General features: G+C 44.5%; 1 protein-coding gene across 9 annotated transcripts in view; it reads left to right on the top strand.

Moving 5' to 3' along the window:
• RFX2 (regulatory factor X2) overlaps positions 1 to 20,340 on the top strand; it is a 99,304-nt gene that overhangs the window by 50,802 nt on the left and 28,162 nt on the right. For 6 of the 9 annotated variants that reach the window (XM_050934247.1, XM_050934252.1, XM_050934249.1 and 3 more), the window contains exons 5-7: positions 1,075 to 1,339; positions 10,951 to 11,025; positions 16,794 to 16,975. In XM_050934247.1, the coding sequence (XP_050790204.1) occupies positions 1,075 to 1,339; positions 10,951 to 11,025; positions 16,794 to 16,975 (522 nt within the window). The remainder of the gene's footprint in view (positions 1 to 1,074; positions 1,340 to 10,950; positions 11,026 to 16,793; positions 16,976 to 20,340) is intronic. The other 3 variants (XM_050934254.1, XM_050934253.1, XM_050934255.1) reach the window with 3 other exon arrangements.

Consider the following 20,340-nt stretch of genomic DNA (forward strand, 5'->3'; position numbering starts at 1 on the left):
GCTGGAGACTGTGTGTGTGTGTGTGTGTATGTGTGAGACACAATTCCTCAAGGAGATCCCACCCTAAACCACATGGAGCTCACTCTATGGGCTGGTCTACACTACCACGGTAAATCGATCTAACTTATGCAACTTCAGTTACGTGAATAACATAACTGAAGTCAACATAATTAGATCCACTTACCGCGGCGGCTACACTATGCTGTGTTGATGGGAGAGCATCTCCTGTCACCTTCCCTTACACTTCTCTGGGAGGGTGGAGTACACAAATTGATGGGAAAGTGCTCTCTCATTGATTTAGTGTGTCTTCACCAGATCCACTGAATTAACACTCACTGCAATCTACTGGTAAGTGTAGACATGCCCTATGTAAATAGATCCTATATTCCTTTTCAAAACCCTTTTGTATCTGTTAGGGAGCTGGGGTAAATAGAGCACCTAAAGGACTTAAAAACTTCAGACTCATTTTCAAAAGAGACGTAGGAGCTTCAGGCCAGTTCTACAATAGAAATTTTTGCCAGGACAGTAATGTTAGTTAGGGTTGTGAAGTTTTGTTTGTGTTTTTAAAACAACATTTCTATACCAGAAAAAGACCTGGCATAGATGCGATTTTTGCCAGTTTAGCATATTTCATTTGGGGAATTGATACCGGAAAAAGCCCTCTTTTGACTATATAAGCTGTGTCTGCACAGAGGGTTGTTTGGTAGCGAACATTTTTCAGTGTTGAGTAGGCCTCAGTCTCATTTAGGCATTTTTGGAACTTTCCCCCTAATTTCTGAAGAGCCAGGCTGTCAGAAGGCTCCTTCATGAGCTCTGTGCTCTATCATGGTGTGCCCAACATTCCACCTCTGACAAAGCAAATGTTCCAAAGGGCTCTGGCTTAATGCCAGCTTCAGGGCTGTCATTGGAGAGATTAATGTTGTCAACTGACTTCTATATCTGAATCCCGTCAGCAATGGAGTCGAGGCTTTTTAAAAACTTACTGAAGATCACAGTGTGAGAATGAAATTAGATATTTAAGCTCCTCTCCGTTCACATGTGCTTCACATCCTAACTGTATTGTTCCTTTGACAGTCGAGCCGCCTACTCCTACAACACCGAAGCTCAGATTTATGCTCCCAGCAGCGCAGCTTCCTATTTCGAACCACAGGGAGGTGGAGCACAGGTGACTACAGCGGCATCCTCTCCTACAGCCATTCCTTCTCACAGCATGGTGGGCATCACTATGGACATTGGGGGAAGTCAGATCCTCTCCAGCTCGGGAGCCTATCTCATTCATGGGGGGATGGAAAACACTAGACACTCTCTGTCACTAACTTCACGCTCCTCTCCAGCAACGGTATGTAGCCCTGAAGGTATTGTCATTACAGGGCCAGGAATTATTCATGGGAAACTGAAAGGACTTCAGAAAATAAATAAGGTGTGTGTGTGTGTGTGTGTGTGTGTGTGTGTGTAATATATATCATATAACATGAGTGAGAGGGAGAGAACAAATGCTGGTGCAGGGCCGCCCAGAGGATTCAGGGGGCCTGGGGTCTTCGGTGGCAGGGGGCCCCCGCTTCGGCGGTAATTCAGTGGCGGGGAGGTCCTTCTGCCCCGAGGCGGAAGGACCCCCTGCCGCCGAAGACCCGGAGCGGAAGAAGTTCCAGGGGCCCAGGCCCCCGGAGCGAGTGAAGGACCCCGCTCCAAGGGCCCTGAAAAACTCTCTTGGGGGCCCCTGCGGGGCCAAGGGCCTGGGGCAAATTGCCCCAGTTGCCCCCTCCTGGACGGCCCTGTACTGGTGTGGTGCAAGATATCTCCTTACTCATGAGGTGAAGGGGTAACTTGATTACAGCCTCTGAATATAGACTTGGGAAAGAAATATTTAATAATGGGCCCTTTATTCTGGCAGAGAAGTATATCATGATCCAATGGCTAGAAGTTGAGGTTAGACAAATTCAGACTGGAAATAAGGTGTAAATTTTTAACAGTGAGGGTAACTAACTATTGGAACAATTCACCAAAGGTCATGGTGGATTCCCCATCACTGATAATTTTTAAATCAAGATTGGATGTTTTTATAAGAGATCTGCTCTAGGAATTATTTTGGGATGTTTGATGACCTGTATTATACAGGGGATCAGACTAGATGACCACAATGATCTTTCTGGCCTTGGAATTTATGAGTCTATTCTTTTGTTAAGTAGATCATCTCAAACACATGTTGATAATATCTTTATGCTGCCCTGTGCTATCATGTAGTCTGTATATACCACATAGCAAATACAATTTCAGATATTTTAGAGTTTTAAAACATTTTTTATTGGGACTATATTTTTTTGTGTTCCTCCACCTGTGAAGTCTTGTTCCAAGTTCCCATGAGCCCAGCTGTACTGGACTCAATGGGATAAAAAAGCTTTTTTCTTTAATATTTAAAAATATCAGTGGTATTATGTCAGAACTTTCCAGTCTTAAATGCAAGTGCTAATTGGGAGCTAATGTCCTATTAGAACACCAGTCATCTCCTTTTCCAAAATGGCTGATATGTGTGGGTGTGTATATAAAAATATGTAGATCTTATTCCAAATGTATGTGGCTAGCACGCGCTACATTGAGGAAAATTGAGAACTGCTAATTGGAGAACGCTTTTGAAAACGTGGCCAATAAAGTTCTCATTTCTAGCCCTGCATGGTTTTGAAATAAGACTTTAAATTTTTTGCATTTTCATGCCTAGAAGAGCTGTTGCTGATCCACAGCTGATTTTTGCCTGGTCTGGACCTTCAGCAGGGGTAATTTGTGTTTGGTTTTTTTGGTGGGAATTTCCACATTTCTGGAGAAAGAAAGAGGAAACATTTCTCCAGCAGGTTGTTTTTGAGATGAGGAGGGGAAGCCGTTGTTAGAAGCTGTTAGAATAAATGCCAGGTGGAGCAGGAATGGTAGGAATTCATTTAGCACATGCATATCACCTCCACCTCTGTGGCTTGTAGGTGTGTGTAAATACATAGATTTAATTTCAGATGCATTTGAAAAACAAAATACAGGGCCTTCCACTTATTTTGATCATGTCTGTTCTTGTCATTTTGAGTCAAATAAGTGCTGATCTTGTCACCTGAGTGGGGATGTATTTTAGTGTGCAGAGCAACATGGGATTACTCATGTGTCAGGTGCGCTGATACTATGGTGATGGGTACAGTACAAGAACCTTAATAGAATTAAATGTCAATAACATCGTCTCAATGACAGGTCTAATTGCTGTAGCTGTCTTATCTTATGGGATTCTTCTTGGCTTTCTCTCTTCTTTGGCTTCATTCAGGATTTAGGCCCCTTACTGTTGAGACAGACCAGCAGGAACAATTCCTGCTCTAAATAGCTCACTGTCTAAGGACAGATAGACAAGAAGACAAGTTAGCAGGAAGAAGAAACAACAAATAATTTAAAAAAAGTGAATATCTGTCTGAACTAGATTCACTGTACATAGCACAGCAGAGGTGGGCCTTCAAAAGGGATGTAAGTATGGCCAGGATAGGAGCCTTGCAGAGGGGCTCAAGAAGGGAGCACTGCATATGGAGCAGCAAGGGAGAAAGTGCAGAAATGTTCATGTGGATGGTTGAAGGTAGGAAAATGAGTGTAGTAGGTAGACGTGAACAACACAAAGTGAGACAAGTGAAAATAAATGAACAGGACAGAGTTCCCTAGAAGTTTGAAAGCAATGACAAGAAGCTTGGATTTCCTGCAATAGAAGGTGAGGAGCCAGCAGAAGGATTCAAAGAAGGGAGTGACCTGATCAAATTGATTATCATGGAAAATGACTTTAGTTGCGCCATTTTGTATAGACTGAAAAGAAGGCAGCGTGGATGTTAAGAAGGAAGATATTATATCTTAATCAAGATAGGATATAATGAAGCCCGGCATAAGAGATTCAGCTGTGGGGATAGAAAGAAAAAGGCAGGTCATGGTGATATTTAAGAGGAGGAAGCAGCAGAATTTGGGTGGCCTGGGTGAATGGAAGAAGACGAGGAGAGTAGTGATGCTGTCAACAGTGACAGAACGGGGGAAGGTGAGTGTTTGTTTGGGAGGGGAGATGAGTGAAGCTGACAGCAAGACATTCAAGAGGAAAAGACGAATTATCTTCATATGTGAGATCTGTGGTCAAGAGCCAGCAGTCCCAAACTGGTAATAGCATAAGGAATGTTTCTGGTCTTAATTTGATCTTTGCTGGTAAAGCCTACTGAAATCCTGGAAAAGGGTTTACTTGTAAAGATTTGTGTGAATTTAAAAAACAAATAAGCATGTAAACACCCCCCACACACACACCCCAAACCTTATAGGACCATAAGAACGGCCATACTGGGTCAGACTAATGGTCCATATAGCCCAGTATCCTGTCTTCCAGCAGTGGCCAATGCCAGATGCTTCAGAGGGAATGAACAGAACAGGTAATCATCAAGTGATCCATCCTGTTGCCCATTCCCAGCTTCTGGCAAACAGAGGCTAGGGACACCATCCCTGCCCATCCTTGCAAATAGCCATTGATGGACCTATCCTCCATGAACTTGTCTAGTTCTTTTTTGAACCCTGTTATAGTCTTGGCCTTCACAGCATCCTCTGGCAAAGAGTTCCACAGGTTGACTGTACATTGTGTGAAGAAATACTTCCTTTTGTTTGTTTTAAACCTGCTGCCTGTTAATAACATTTGGTGACCCCTAGTTCTTGTGTTATGAGGAGTAAATAACACTTTCTTATTTACTTTCTCCATACTAGTCATGATTCTATAGACCTCTATCATATCCCCCTTTATTCCTCTCTTTTCTAAGTTGAAAAGTCCCAGTTTTATTAATCTCTCCTCATATGGAAGCTGTTCCATACCCCTAATCATTTTTGTTGCCCTTTTCTGTATCTTTTTTCCAATTCCAATATATCTATTTTGAGATGGGGCGACCACATCTGCACACAGTATTCAAGATGTGGGTGTACCATGGAATATATAGAGGCAATCTGATATTGTCTGTCTTATTATCTATCCTTTTCCTAATGATTCCCAACATTCTGTTAGCTTTTTTTGACTGCCGCTGCACATTGAGCGGATGTTTTCAGAGAACTATCCACAATGACTCCAAGATCTTTCTTGAATGGTAACAGCTAATTTTCATTTATCAGCCTCTCTGCATGACTGTGATTTTATGGCTGGAATAGTGATATTCTCCATCGTCTATAGCTAGAAGTTCTACCAGATGGGCTGAAAAGTAGGAATCATATGAAGTCATATGATGATGCCTATTCTAGGACAGGGGTGTGTGTGATGTCTGTGCTAGGAGAGGGGGTGTGTGTAATCAGATGTCCATAGCTCCACAGAACCCTTCTCTTCCTCTGGTCCTTTCTGAGCCCTAATAATGCAGATGATTTTAGCTCTTTGCTCAGGAAATGGGTTTGTACCCATTTTCACTCTCCACTAATTAGTGAGTAGCAGTTAATAGAGAACTGTCGTCACCTTGTACACCAGGGTTCATGAAGTGAACCAGCAAAATCTTAAATAATGCATGTCTCTGGCTTGCCGGTTGACCTTTCTCATTAGAGAACAAAGATCTAGTTCCTCTCTGTCCTGGGCTAAAGCTGGGATGGAGGGAGGGAAAGATACAGCAGCCGATTTTCTTAAAGCACTGTGCTGTACCACATTACCTTACATAACATATCTGCGTCCACCAACTCTTGCTGGTGGCCGCTCTGAGAATTTTTCATAAAATACTTAATTAACTTTAGGAAAAACAAATAAATACGCACATATATATGTCCAGATCATTATAATTTATTTATGTAGGTTTTTTTGCAGACTCAATAATAGTCTCTGCTCTTTACTGGACCTAAAGAGAATAGAAATGAAAATAAAGTGCTTTGCATGTTTTGATTGTTAGATGATAATTCTGCTACTGTGAAAAGTGATATTTGTTAATATCACTTTTCACAGCAGACTTACTCAGCCCTGGCATTCTGGGGGACAAATTAAGCCTTGGATGAGGAGGTAGGTAAGGAGGCAGGGGGGACAGGGGCAATGGGGGTCTAGAGGAGGCAACGGGGGTTGAGGTGATGAGGAAGGGAATGAGGTCTAGGGATGGAGCCCAAAACCCTGCGGGTGGAGGACAGAGCCACGCTGCCTGGCCAGAGTCTGCCGCCCACCACCCCAGGGCTGAAGCCTGAACCACACCACCCCGGGAAGGTGGGGACCTCTCACTGCCTGTTCCTACAGTGTTTGTGGCTTGGGAAGGGTGTAGGGACCAACCCCTGCAGGCAGCCCCAGGGGAGGAGCTGCTACTTTGCTGCCTCTCCCTCCCCCATCACAGCCCAGGAGGCAGTGTCTGCAAGAAAAGCCCCTGGTGGCCGCATGCAGCCACGGTGGCATTTGAGAAACGCTGCTTTAGGCCACAAAAGCCCTGTGTCCGCCCAAAGCAACTGATATTTCAAGTTGCCCAAACTTCAGTGTCTCTTCCACTAAAGTAGCAAATCATGGCAGGGGCCGTTGTTGCCTTTCTGATTAAAAGCACACAGCTTAATGCTGGGCTGTAAATATATCTAGGCATTTCCTACCAGCCTCTTCTTTTATTTATTTTTTTGGAAATGTAAAACGTAGCATGCACCCTTCTTTAGGGCTGCGTTTATCACTGTACGCCTTTGAGAGAGACTTGCTGCTTGTCTCTGCATTATGTGGGTGCATATACAATACAGATGCTCCACTGTCTCCCTGTCTTGAACAGGGGAAGGAAACAGTGTCTCCCTATGACATTTTGACTCATTTCCTCCAGGCTATATCAGCAATCTGCCTGTGCTGATAAGTTTTGGTTCTTCCCAGTTATCACAGGACGCTGGAGATGTGTCTTAGAAACAACTGAAACCTACTGAGGCCTTGAAACTGGCCCTTTTTTGAGCTATAAGGAGCACCGTAGTCTGTATACTTTGTACTGTATGTCACTGACTATTTTCTGAGTGGAAACAAAGGAATTTATTCTGCAGGGTAGCGTACAGGAGGGAGGGGAGAACACCTAGGCACAGACATTGTGGAAACCACCTCTTTGGCTGCTGAAGTAACCAGATCCATTCCGCTCATTTAGGACTCTGGCAGATTTTGGCTTTGAAAATGGGTATTGTTCTACTTTACCGTATGGCCCCCTTCTAGCATACAGTGGGTCACACTATAAACTGCAGCATAGTGAGTAAGTTAACATATATAAAGGAGACCATAAGCTGGGTGATCTCCGTTCAGACAACAAATGCAAGGCAAGAAATGGAGCAAGTGGGCTGTCGGCAACGTGGTAACACTTACACCTGCCGTTTCAAACCAGCGATGTTCTGCATGTGTGATCCTGTAGAATTCTCTGTACCGTACGACTGCTAAATGGTGGCAGATACAGTATGGGAGCCATCTTGGCCAAGTCACTTTTGGGAAAAAGAACTTGGTAGTGATGCTTCTTCCCTGGATATGTGGTGCTAGTTATTATGACAACGTGTGCCTTTTTATCCCATCGCCACTAATTGGACAGGAATAGGGCCCTACCAAATTCATGCCATGAGTAACGCAACACAGACCATGAAATCTGGTGTTTTTGTGTGCTTTTACCCTGTACTATACAGATTTCACAGGGGAGAGATGAGTGTTTCTCTAATTGGGGATCCTGACCCTCAAGGGAGTTGCAGGGGGTTTGCAAGGTTATTTTAGGAGATTGTGGTATTGCCACCCTTACTTCGATGCTGAATTCAGAGCTGGGCGGCCAGAGAGCAGCAACTGTTGGCCGGGCTCCCAGTTCTGCGCCCTGCAGGCAGCAGCGCAGAAGTAAGGGTGGCAATACCATACCAGGCCACCCTTACTTCTGCGCTGCTGCTGGCAGCAGCTCTGCCTTCAGAGCTGGGATCCCGGCCAGCAGCTGCCGTTCACCGGATGCCCAGCTCTGAAGGCAGCGCTACCACCAGCCACAGCGCAGAAGTAAGGGTAGCAGTACCGCAACCCCTCCTACAATAACCTTGCAGACCCCCTCCACACACACACACACCTTTTTGAGTCAGGACCCCTACAGTTACACCACTGTGAATTTCAGATTTAAATAGCTGAAATAATGAAATTTATGATTTTTTTAACCCTATGACTGTGATATTGACCAAAGTGGACCGTGAATTTGGTAGGGCCCTAGCCATGAATAAAGAGTTGCTTGGGCCTTCTCTACTACTGCACATCTAGCGGGGGAAGTGGAGGGTGTGTACCTGCCAAGACCTACGCTTGGGTCTTACTTGCTTCACTTGTAAACAACCAGTGCCCTCTGTCACTGACAGCTTGTACAGCTCAGGGAGCTGCATCCCTCTGTTACCAAGGTCACCAGCTGTTGCAGAAGATCTGAGAGCCCTCTGTTCAGGTCTTGGCCGGTGCATAAAGGAAGGATGGTTTTTGACTATTTTGTTTTAAAATGTATTTATTTGTAATGTTTGGCTACAGTTTTTATATAGGGGCTTTAGGAGGTCCCCATGTGGCAGAAACTCCACAGTACAGTGCCAGTGGGCATGCCAGGGCCACACATGTGATGGAGCCGGGCACTTACGCCATCTCTGTGTAGTCTGGGTGCATGGGTAGGTGGGGACGTGGCCATGAGGCCCATGATTACATCGATCCAGTGGTTCCAAACCCTCCTGGGCATTCTGGGAACTGGAATAGCAGCTATGGAACTATGCTGGGATCCCCTGGCAGGCTAGGAGCGGTGGACTCTGCTCCTTGCCCTAAATATCTGTGCCATTCCCCCCTCCCGTGCCCCCAGCCTGCTTCTTTGGGCTTGGAAGGAGGGTGAATCTCACCCACCCTGAACTGGGCTCTTGAGCAATTGTCTTCATTATTTATTTATTTAAACACCTTTTCTGTTCCCTTTAAGAAAAGGCCCTTAAAGCAGCTCCAGCCCCACCCCATGAGGAAAAATCCAAAAGGGAGATAAAAAACAAGCTGAAAAGTATTGTCATCTGACACAGAATGTGAGCAGGGAGCTCTCTGATGAGGATGTATGCAGGAGCAGCGGCATTGGCCTGACCCATTCCTGTAAGATTGTCTCACAAGGCACTCTAACCATTTGGGATAGGCTGGGCAGATACCCTTAACCCTGGCTGCATTTCAATTCCTGCTTACACAGTGTTCACGGCTAATGGCATCTCTCACTGTTAGGGAGAGCATGGCTACCGACATGGATAGTTATTGAAAACGTGGGTCCCAGTTCTCCACTGTGTAGTCATTGACACCAGCGCAGAGGTGCTGTGAGATAGCAAATCAGAACAGCAGCATTGTACGCCCACCCTGCACTGATGTAAATCACTGCACAAGGTGCAAGGAAATGGAGACTCAGACCTGAGATGGTCAAGATCAACTGGTTCTCAAACTTTTCAGGTTGTGATTTCCCCTAACCCCCCTCTTCCCATTGACTGTGAAAGTGAGTGTAAAAAAATGTATCCGTGAAATAAGCTCATATCATTTGTATGCATTTTGAGAGACTGACAGATAGTACTTGGTCTTGAAGTGCAGGGGAGAGGAGGGAACAAGATTTTATTTGCTTTAGATTGTAAAAAAAAATTTCAGTGCCTCGTGACTCCTTCTTCCCACATGTGCCTTTTGTAACCCCTCTGGGTGTTGCAGCCCACCAGTCGGGAAATACTGATCAAAGTGGCTGTTTTCCTTCTCCAAATCCTGAAGAATTTTGTCACCTGGTTGGAGTCTCCCCTTGCAGGAATACTCAGAAAAACGTTCTAGGAGATTTGGGTTCCTCTGCTGCCTGTGGCGGGAAAAGCACAATACACCTTTAAGTAACAAAATGAAAATTGCAGAGCCGGTGTACAGGCAGTGAATCTGAGTATTCCAGTCTATTGCTGGATAGATTGCTGTCCCCAAAAGGAGCAGCTCTGACAATGAAAGGTGAATTGGCCTCTATGTCAGCTACTGGGGGTCTGCCTGTTCTTGGGCTTAATTGTCCCCTATAATTACACAGCAGCTTTCATGCTGAATGCTTTACTACAGACTGTCTAAAGGGATTCCCCCGCCATTGGTTTGAAAGACAGCAACACTACACAGCAGGGTATTAAATGAGGAAATGCAGGATACCTTCTTTAGTTGAATGTGCATGGACATCAAGGTAGGCAGAATGTAAATACTCAAGATGGAATATGGTCAGGGTACCAGTGCTAATGTGCCTTCTGTTGGGTAGAGTGCCATGAGATTGTGACCATGGATGGCTGAGACACTGGTTTAAACTCTCACCCAAGGGCTGACACCATTCTGCAGCTCTGATTCAAAGGGGAGAGTGCCCCGTAGTGAAAGACGTTCAGCACACAGGTCTTGCATCTAGCCACTGACAAGGCCCACTTCTGGTTAGCCAGTAAGATACAATATGGCGTACCACCAGGCTCTATGATTTTAGAGTGATCCTTTATGCCCATTAGTGCATTATCTGTAGTAGTTCTGCTGGATTCAGTATTTTGTTCAACTACTATTAGTTTGTTTGTTGTTTTTATTAGTAATTTAGGAAATGCTAAGAACCAAAACTATTACTTTGGGTTCCACAGAGATGGGTCTGATGATAAAATGCACCATCTTTATGTGGTTCTCTATTTAGGCATGCAATAGCTCATTGCTACCAATGAGAATTTTTGGAGGAGTGATTCACTATAGTTGAGAAAGGGAAAGGGGAATTTAAAATGCCAGTTCTGAAATGATCCTAGCTCCGTTCTTTCATCCTTAATATGTGTCCTGGCTGCACAGTTAGTTTGCATGTGTTACAATAACATTTCTCTGCTGCACCTTCAGCCCATAAGGGCTGTACCTCATTTACCTTGCATCTTTGTCGTGAGCCTGTTTATAGAAAGCATTAATCATTATTCAGATTATTAATAACGACAAATCTTGGCTGTTGCTAACTATCTGATTTCCTTCCTTTTCTTTTTTCTCGTGCACATTTTCTTTAGCTTGAAATGGCGATTGAAAATCTACAAAAAAATGAAGGGATTACATCACACAAAAGCAGTTTGCTCAACAGCCATGTAAGTTACTATTGGACTTTACAACCTTTTTCCCGCTTTGTTAGGAGCATTACTTATAGACGTAGCTAATCTGGGCAAATCAAAGCAGCCTAAGGATTGGTTGTCTGCACTCCCCGCGGCAGCCCTGACCATAGAAACGATAGTGTGCAAAAGCCTGCAATGATTTTTATGTATGTTTGTCAAGATGCTCTGGATTCTGTTATCTGTCTCTGCCCTATGTTTGTTTATTTAATCTGCCTTGAAATGGAAAGTGCAGGCACTTAGGTAAATGCATTGAGAGGTTTGTCTCCCTTCACAGGAAGTTTGCTGGAAAACAGTTTTGTAACACTCAGCAGCAACACTCTGTATTGAATCATAACAGACAGTCCCTACACCTTCGTAACGAAAACATAGTGTGTGGGTCTGTGTCTTGGAGTGCGTGAGCCTGTATTTCTTCTTTCTATAGCCAGGAAAGGCCTTGACTGTTGCAAAGCTATGCTAAATCCACTTGCTGGACCTTTCTATTTCATGCTGATAGCAATCCTTTCTTTGCTTTGGGTGAAATTCACTCAAGTCTTCTGGGCCTTTGCAAGGCCTTCTGTGTTATGTCTTCAAGCCTTGACCCAGCAAAGCTTAATTTTTAAGCACATAATTATATGGGGCTAAAAGGCTCTAATTCAAACTATGCTGAAGTCAATAGGAAGGTTCCCATTGAATTCAGTGGGCTCTGGGATCAGGCCCCAAGTGTGGTTCTACACTGAAAAGTCATGGTATAAAAATGGCACCTTTTCCCACAGTCCTGGTCTCTCTGTGCATTTAAAGTCAGATCTGTTGACCCTGTTGGGGAACAAAAGGATAACTACCCCCCACCAGCCTTGGAGCAGTGGTGTAGCCAAGATGGGTCATTTGGGTGGGTCCCGACTTCGGGTGGGCGGGCAGTGATGGGGGGAAGGAGGATCGGGCCTATCTCCCACCACCACCTCCAGCCAGCCTTGGGGGTGGGGGGCGGTGGATGCTCTTGCCAGGGGACCTCTGAGGCCCCAGGCACACACCCAGCTCTAGGAGGAGATGCCGCTCTGTTCCCCTGATCTCGGGCCTGGCTCCCCAAGTGGCAGGATTCCTCCATCGCCGTGGGGTTGCCTGAAGCCACTGGGCCAAAAGGGCATACCCAGGGGCCTCAGCCAATTGGAGGGCCCCAGAAAGATGGATGCCTCCACCGAGAGCTCCTGCTGGAGAGCAGGGTTGGGGTGCAGGGCTTGCCCTGCTCCCCAGCAGGAGTGTCGGTCTGGCAGAGCGGGACAAGCCCCCGACCCCGCTCCCCAGCTGGAGTGCCAGGAGGAGTGGACAAGATCCCATGACCCGACCCCGCAGGAGTGCTAAGCAGGCAGAGTGGGCCAAGTGCCCAACCCTGCTCCCCAGCTGGAGCACCGGGCGGGTGGAGTGGGGCAAACTGAGGCTGGATCAGAGCTGGGGCTGGAGGGTGGGCCTGGATGCTAAGAGGGTGGGCTGTGGCCCACCTGTGGCTATACCCCTGTCATGCAGAACCAGCACCACTCTGCTGTAGTGAACTGGACTTCTTTTTGGTTCACTCATCAATGAAACTGTTAATTTAACGGTCCAGTCTGTCAAGGTGCTGAACTCCACCCTTTCAGCCGTGAGCACCCTCAACTCTCATTTAACTCAGTTGGAACTGAGATCATTTAGCACCTTGCAGGATCAGGCCTTCAAATTCCTGTGTCATGAGATTATATTCATGCTCACACTCGTGCAATTCCCCTGAAGAGCAGCACAGATGAGACTATGGGAACGTTTGCTGTACAGAGTCAGCCTTACTGTTGATGGTGCATAAACTGGAAATAACTCAGCTGTTAGAGTGCAGGGTGGTTTAGAGGACCTGACAGTTGGAAAAATACACACTTGTCAACTTGAGAACATTTTGATATGGAAAAATATTGCAATAAATGTGGAATCCGACTCTGACCAATTTTTAAAATAGTCATGTCTCTGAGTAGAACAGCATTCATTCTGCAGCCTGGGGCCAGGTGTGGCTATTCTGCACCACAGTGAATTTAACCAAAAAATAACAAAAAGAAAATAACTCTACCAGTTTTTTTTCAAGTATATCAACTTTATTTCTGAGTTATTGTAGTTAGCGTTCTGTTTGATCAGATTTTAGAAGAAATCTTCAGTATTGCCTTCCCTAAGCAATTGCTTTAAACAATCATTAGGTTTGGTTTTTTTAAAATTGATTCTTTTTGTTGGATTTTTTTGGTTTGAACCTTTAGGAGTCACATTTTTTAAGCTTATTTCTGCAACCACAGGGTTAGAAACTTACTTTTATAAAAATGAAAGCTGAGATTCTCCTGTAATCACATAATTCCAGGAACTGGGGCTTTAAGATAAACACCAAAAATTGTGAGACCCGCAATAAAATCAGGGGAGTTGGCAACACTGAATATCTTCTAGTATTTCTGGGAATTTCAAGAGCACGGCTGATAACAACATAATTTTGACTCTATGAAGAGCGGTAGGAGGACAGAAGGCTGAAGGGTCAGAAACTCAGGCTACCCAGCTGTGTCTGCTGAAGATTTAAACGTCCATTACCACAGGCATGTTCCTCTGTTTTTCTGTGTGGAGGCAAAAATGCTTCTGACTTCCAATATTAAAAACAAAATAGATCTTTTGAATCAAGAATCCTTTGATAGCTTCCGTGCAAGCATGTCCTTTTTTGAAATCCCTGGTAAAGTAGATAAAGTAATTGCTTGGTTTGAGTTTCCAGTATCATGAACAAGGATTGGATTTTTCTCTTGGCAGTTTGCCTTGAGCCATCTATTTTAGAGAGTCCCCAAACCAAATGGTATTAAAGAGGGGAAGGATAGCTCAGTGGTTTGAGCATTGGCCTGCTAAACCCAGGGGTGTGAGTTTAATCCTTGAGGGGGCCACTTAGGGATCGGGGGCAAGCTCAGTACTTGGTCCTGCTAGTGAAGGCAGGGGGCTGGACTCAATGACCTTTCAGGGTCCCTTCCAGCTCTATGAGATAGGTATATCTCTATATATTTATATTTATTTAAACCTGGTGCATGGAGTCACAGCACCACTCACATTTGGCCTGGCTACCCCTCCATCGTGATGGGGGGTGGGCAGCAGAGCCAAACCTGAGCATTGCTGCAATGCCTGGAGCAGGGAGTTGGACCCAGACCTATAGAACAGGAGCTGTCAGTGAGCTCTCCACCGTGTCCTGCCTGGGGAGCCTCCCTTTAGTGGTAATTTTTTCTGAAGGGCAAGCGGGGGGGGCTCAGTTTCAGATTTTGCCCCGGGCCCCTAAAAGGTTAACTTATGGCCAGTGAATCTTCTAAATACATGTGATGGGCTAAAATGAACATGGATACAGACTCATTTAAAACAGCACTACTTATCTGTATGCTAGGAGCGCTTGGGTTCATCATTTGTTCTCGGTTCATAGATTCATAAACTTAAGGTCAGAAGGGACCATTGTGGTCATCTAGTCTGACCTCCTGCACAATGCAGGCCACAGACTCTCACCCACCCACTCCTGTATCAAACCCCTATCCTATGTCTGAGTTATTGAAGTCCTGAAATCGTGGTTTAAAGTAACTTAATGGCTACAGAATGGTTCATTGTAAGAATTTAGTGTGCCATTCTTGTTGCAGGGATCCCTGGAGATAGGACTCCCTCTGCAAACAAAGGTGTGAAGTGATGTGGGTCACCATACTCTCAATATCTTTTTAAAACAGAGCTTGAGACTGAAGGTTTAGATTTTTGAAAAGTCTTTATCTGTGGGAAGAACAGGAGTACTTGTGGCACCTTAGAGACTAACAAATTTATTTCAGCATGAGCTTTCGTGAGCTACAACTCACTTCTTCGGATGCACAGAATGGAACACACAGACAGGAGATATTTATACATACAGAGAACATGAAAAGGTGGAAGTATGCAATGTGTTAGTCTCTAAGATGCCACAAGTACTCCTGTTCTTTTTGCGGATACAGACTAACATGGCTGCTACTCTGAAATTTATCTGTGGGATGTGTATAAAAGAGCAGATAAGATGTTAGTGGGAATGATGATCCAACCAGCCCTCCAAAATACAGGGGTTAGAGCAAATGACCCAAGTAGTCTCTTCTGGCCCTGGTATCTAGTGATCTGATCCAAAGCTCACTGAAATCAGCGGAAACAGTTCGCTGAATTTCAACTGCATTTGGGTCAGGCTGTAGGATTTCCTGTTTAATATAAAGAAATAAAGCCTAAAATATAGCTTTAAAATTTTTCTTTTATGCAGTAGCTCATAATAGGCTGAAGTTTCAAATGTTAGGCACTCATCTTGCAACTACAAAACATATGCATAGATGCAATTAGCAAATTCTGTGCATTAATGGAGTATGGTGCATACTTCAGATCTGATTCTACTCTGACAGAAGCAAACATTGAAAATACCTCAGTTGAAATAAATGGGCCCAATTCACCACTGCACACCTGAGTTCTGATTTCAGTGGAGATACTGCTGTAAATTTGAGTGTCAAGTAGTGAATTAGGGTTCTAGAGATGCACTGCTATAAACATGCTGTCAGGAAGATACAAGCCTTTGTGTGTGAGTAGGTATGTGTTTGCTGAACAGACACCTGCATTCACAAGTGTACAAAGCGCATGGCATGTGCTTTAATACCATTGACTTCAGGGACAAAGCATCTGCTTAAGGTTAAGCACATACTTGAATGCTTTGTTCTATCAGGGTCATATTTTGCAGCTATGATTCTGGCTGTCCTGTTAGCTTTACATCTGCTTCAATAGAGTTACTCCTGATTTACACTAGTGTAAAGGAAGATCAGAATCAGGCCCTAGTTTTGAAAACGTTGGCCCAACATATCATCAGGATTCTCCTTATTTTTATTAAAGGAGGTACCTTATCAATATTTACTCCTGGTTGTACATCAAGCTTTTTCTCTTGCTTTTTTTAAATTTTATGAGGCAATATTTGCTTTAAATTTGTACTCTCTTTTTTTATTTTTCTGAATCTGGCATTTAGCCAATTAGAGAGGCTTTACATTCTAATTCATGAACTGCAGTTGTGTGACTGACCTGCCCTTTCAAACGGGCTGAACATAAATAATTTATATCTAATTGCAAACTCTGATCAAGATAAATGTCAAGAGAAGTGAAGTTCAGACAATACATTTGGAAAAATAGCTGGTAATGTGTCAGATTTTAAGGTAGGGTTTGGCAGCCATATAGTTTGTTGTTTAAGGGGACAGTTGTAAACATTTCAAGCTTGAAATTAAGATGCGTTAACTCAAACAAGCTTTGCTGGCTGTATTAGCAGTTGACAATTGCTAACAGACAGGGTAGCAATGTATTCAGATTCTTCTGAGATCTTTTCCCTAGTAAATTAGCATCAGGTTTCACAGCCCTTGTTCTCCTTAACAGTGAGCTCATAAGACTTTTTTTTGGCTTTCCATGATTCGTATTCCCCTTGCCTTCATGTAATTGAGTGAAGGGAAGACACCAGCATAAGTGGCAATGTATACTTGGGTGCTGTATGTAACAGCCTTTTTTGATTTCACACTGTTCCTATATCATGGAGGACATAAATATCCGATTGAAATGCACAAGAGTTAGCTGCAGTTATGTACTGACTACCAATCGCTTAAGTCCTCTTGAACTCTGATCGCATCAGGAAGGTTCTCCTCCCTTTTAAATGTTGTCATCTTGTTTAAACATCTTTAGACTTTCACGTTTGTGGGTTTTTAAAAAATTACATTTTGTACGTAAAGCTCCAGTGGCTGTTGGACAATTATGAGACTGCTGAGGGTGTGAGTCTTCCCAGGAGCTCCCTGTATAACCATTACCTGCGGCACTGCCAAGAGCACAAACTGGATCCAGTGAATGCTGCTTCCTTTGGAAAACTGATTCGTTCTGTGTTCATGGGGCTGAAAACTCGGCGCTTGGGAACAAGGTTGGTATAAAGGGGTTTGAGATTAGGGTTCAGTGGTAGCAGAAGCACATTCCCACCTTTCTTTGGCCCCTACCTGTTTCACTTTACCACTGTTTCTGAAAGGTCATGGAAAGGCCAATGAGCTGAAATGCCACTTCATTCAATTAAATGTTAAATACCATTGCACCGGACATGCGCTGCATTCAGTGACGTTGCAATGAGTAATGGATGAACAGGCAACGACTTGCCATCTTTTCTATGGTTATCACCATTTTAATTATGTGGTGTGAATTACTTGAGGCTTTGTTGTTTAGTGATCTGAGTATTAGGAGTCATGGATAATTCCCAGCTCTGCCATAGACTCGCTATTGGGTATTTAGGCGAGCTCCTTCACGTGCCTATATATATATTTTATCCATCTGTAAAATAGGTTTGATACCTCCTTCAGAGGAGTGCATGAGGCTTAACTGAAGTTTGTAAAACCTCTGAGACCCTCACAAAAGATGTTACAATAATTCAAATATTAGTCGTCGTTGTAGTGGTAACTGTTTTCAGTGGTTGCAGATTGTCCTTAAGAACGGCGGCTCTTGACTTTACGTTTTGCAGGAGGGAGAACTGCTGCCCTGTTCTGCCGCAATCTCTACCACAAAACGCTCCTCCCCTCCTGTCACTGGTGCTGCAGACCCACCCAACATTATTCACCGGTAACAGCCGTTTATTCCTAGGTCTATATAGTAACAGCCAAACAATATCTCAAATGGAAAATAGTTATTTTAAGCAATATAAGTAATCTTAACAGGTCATAAGGTAAGAGTCTTCTTACTGCAGGAATCAACTGTGTCATGTATTTGAGGACAAAGTTTAATTACTGTGGTGTTCCTGAATCTGCTCCGGGGCGGAGAGGCAGCCATTTTGCTGAAGAGATCTCATTTGGGATGCCTGATCATGTGGGGAGTGAACAGAGCTCATAGGCCAGTTTCTTAAGCAGTCTTGATTCTGTTTTGAATTTTGGCTTAACAATAATAAACCCCATTGTTTTAGTAGCTAAACAGTCAAGTTCAACTTTGGCTTCATGGTTCAGTGTTACAGCAGATGGGGAAACTGGTTTCCAATCTCACACCCTGTTCCACTCATCCCAATCAGTGTCACAAATGAGGTCCCTTTTCATCAAGATTGCTACCAGGAGCTGGAAACTTAGAGAATCGTATTGCAATTAAATGATTAGATTCTGATCTCACCAAAAGATTACACCAAAAGAATTCTGTTGATTTCAGTAGCGTTACTTGAAGTTTTTTACTCCAGTGTAACTGACATCAGAATCTGACCCCAAACCTTTAGATACAGACATGCTGCTCAGAGTTTTCTAATGGAGAAGTAGGCTTCTTACCTATAAAACTTCCAGGGTGCTGGGCTGAGTCCCATGAGCGAAGTGTTCTTTTTAAAAAGTGGGAGGACCCTAACTAAAAACAGAATAGGTTAACTTGAATATTTGTGTTTAGAAGATAATTAAAACCCCAAATATGCATAGAGTGAATACGGGACACCTGGTAACATTACTCATATTCAAGCAAGTTCAATGACAATCAATCATACAAACGATCAAATTAACATCAAGTTGACTGAGCCCCTGTTAAAAGAAAATACTATATAGTTGGATTATTTTTATTTACCTTATCTTTAAGGCTTTAGAGTTCATACGGGAAGGGGTGACATATATACACACACAGCCTTTACCCCCCCTCCCCCATACACACACTCCCGTACACCTCTCTCACACAGTGGAGGTGACCGACCTACCATCCCTGCCCAGCACTCTCTGCCCTCCATGCCTGGCTGTGCCCTTGGGATAGATCCGCCTCTCCTGGTATCTGACACCGCATCTTCCCAAGGCAACATATGGGCAGGGGGCATGCAGGGTCACATGCCCACCCTCCCCAGATTTCTGCCAGGGTTCACACCAGAATGTGGCCAGCAGCAGCCTTTTGGCATTGTGTGGGAGGGAAGGGACGGGAGCTGCTTCCAGGTGCAGGGGAGGAGGAGGAAAGGAAGGGATGACCTGACCCATGTCTTTGCAGAGCTCGTCTCTTCCCCCTCTCCCTCAGCTTGTCCCTTCCTGCCTGCACAGTGTTGAAAGGCAGCTAACATCTCCAGGCTGGCCGCTGACATAACCCAGCCACCCCCTGTGCCCTGGCTACAGCGCAGGCAGGAAGGGGTTAAGCCCTAAGGATTCATTGTGCACCAGGGCCCAGGGAACCTGACTTCAGGGGCCTCAGCGAACCCGACCAGAGAGGTGGCTCAGCAGAGGAGGGTGCCTAGGAGATGGAGCAGCCCCACAGTCCCTGGGGGCAGGACCTAGGGTGGGGGGTGGGTGAAGAGGGTGCTAAGCCCCTGCCCCAGGGGCTGCTGTGGAGCCTACAGGTTTGGGGCATGAACAGGCTGGAAATCGCTCCCCCTCTCCTGCCACTCCAGAGCTTAGCTGAGGAGCGGAAAGACGCTGTGCAGGGCTTTGGCATATGCCAGGTTTGGCTCCTCCTGGCCACTGTAGTTATTTATCAGAGGGGTAGCCGTGTTAGTCTGGATCTGTAAAAGCAACAAAGAATCCTGTGGCACCTTATAGACTAACAGACGTTTTGGAGCATGAGCTTTCGTGGGTGAATACCCATTTCATCAGATGCATCTGATGAAGTGGGTATTCACCCATGAAAGCTCATGCTCCAAAACGTCTGTTAGTCTAAAAGGTGCCACAGGATTCTTTGCTGCTTTCGTAGTTATTTAACTTCAAGTCACAAGTTTAGGTCCACTGAAATGACTCAAATCCCTTTTTAACGGGTTAAGATAATAGCTATGTAAAATATATTACAATAGCTAGGCAGATAACATAAAGCTTGCAAAATCCTTCATGTCAGCAACAGAGAGGGATAAGCATTCCCAAAATCTTTCCTTTATAAACCCGAAGAGAATAATTCCTACCCCAAGGAGGGTTCCATGTAGAAAAACAGTTGTCAGACAACAGTTCCTTTCTCTAAATTCTCTGTCTGTGGTTGCACTGTGAAAGTAGCGTTAAATTCAAGGTGTGTTCAGACTCTTCAGGACAGTGCAAATCATCAGAGTTCTGAAGAGCACTATCATGGGTGTCTCTGAGGCTGTAATGAGTGCTTTCCCAGCCGTTTTGTCCTGTCCCAGTGAGGACCTGCTTGGCCATCATTCGTTACCAATTGACAACTCTTGCTGCAGTCTGACTGAGCATAACTACTATCTTTAGACATCCAGGCTGTGTAATTATCTTCCTCATTCCTATAGCCAAGCACTGGGTAGAGCTAAAAAGAACTCCTAGCTTAATGGGGATACTTTAATTGAGTCCTCCATGTGCAATGCTGAAAGCTTAG

Source organism: Gopherus flavomarginatus, chromosome 24 (assembly GCF_025201925.1).
Source record: "Gopherus flavomarginatus isolate rGopFla2 chromosome 24, rGopFla2.mat.asm, whole genome shotgun sequence".
NCBI lineage: Eukaryota > Metazoa > Chordata > Testudines > Testudinidae > Gopherus > Gopherus flavomarginatus.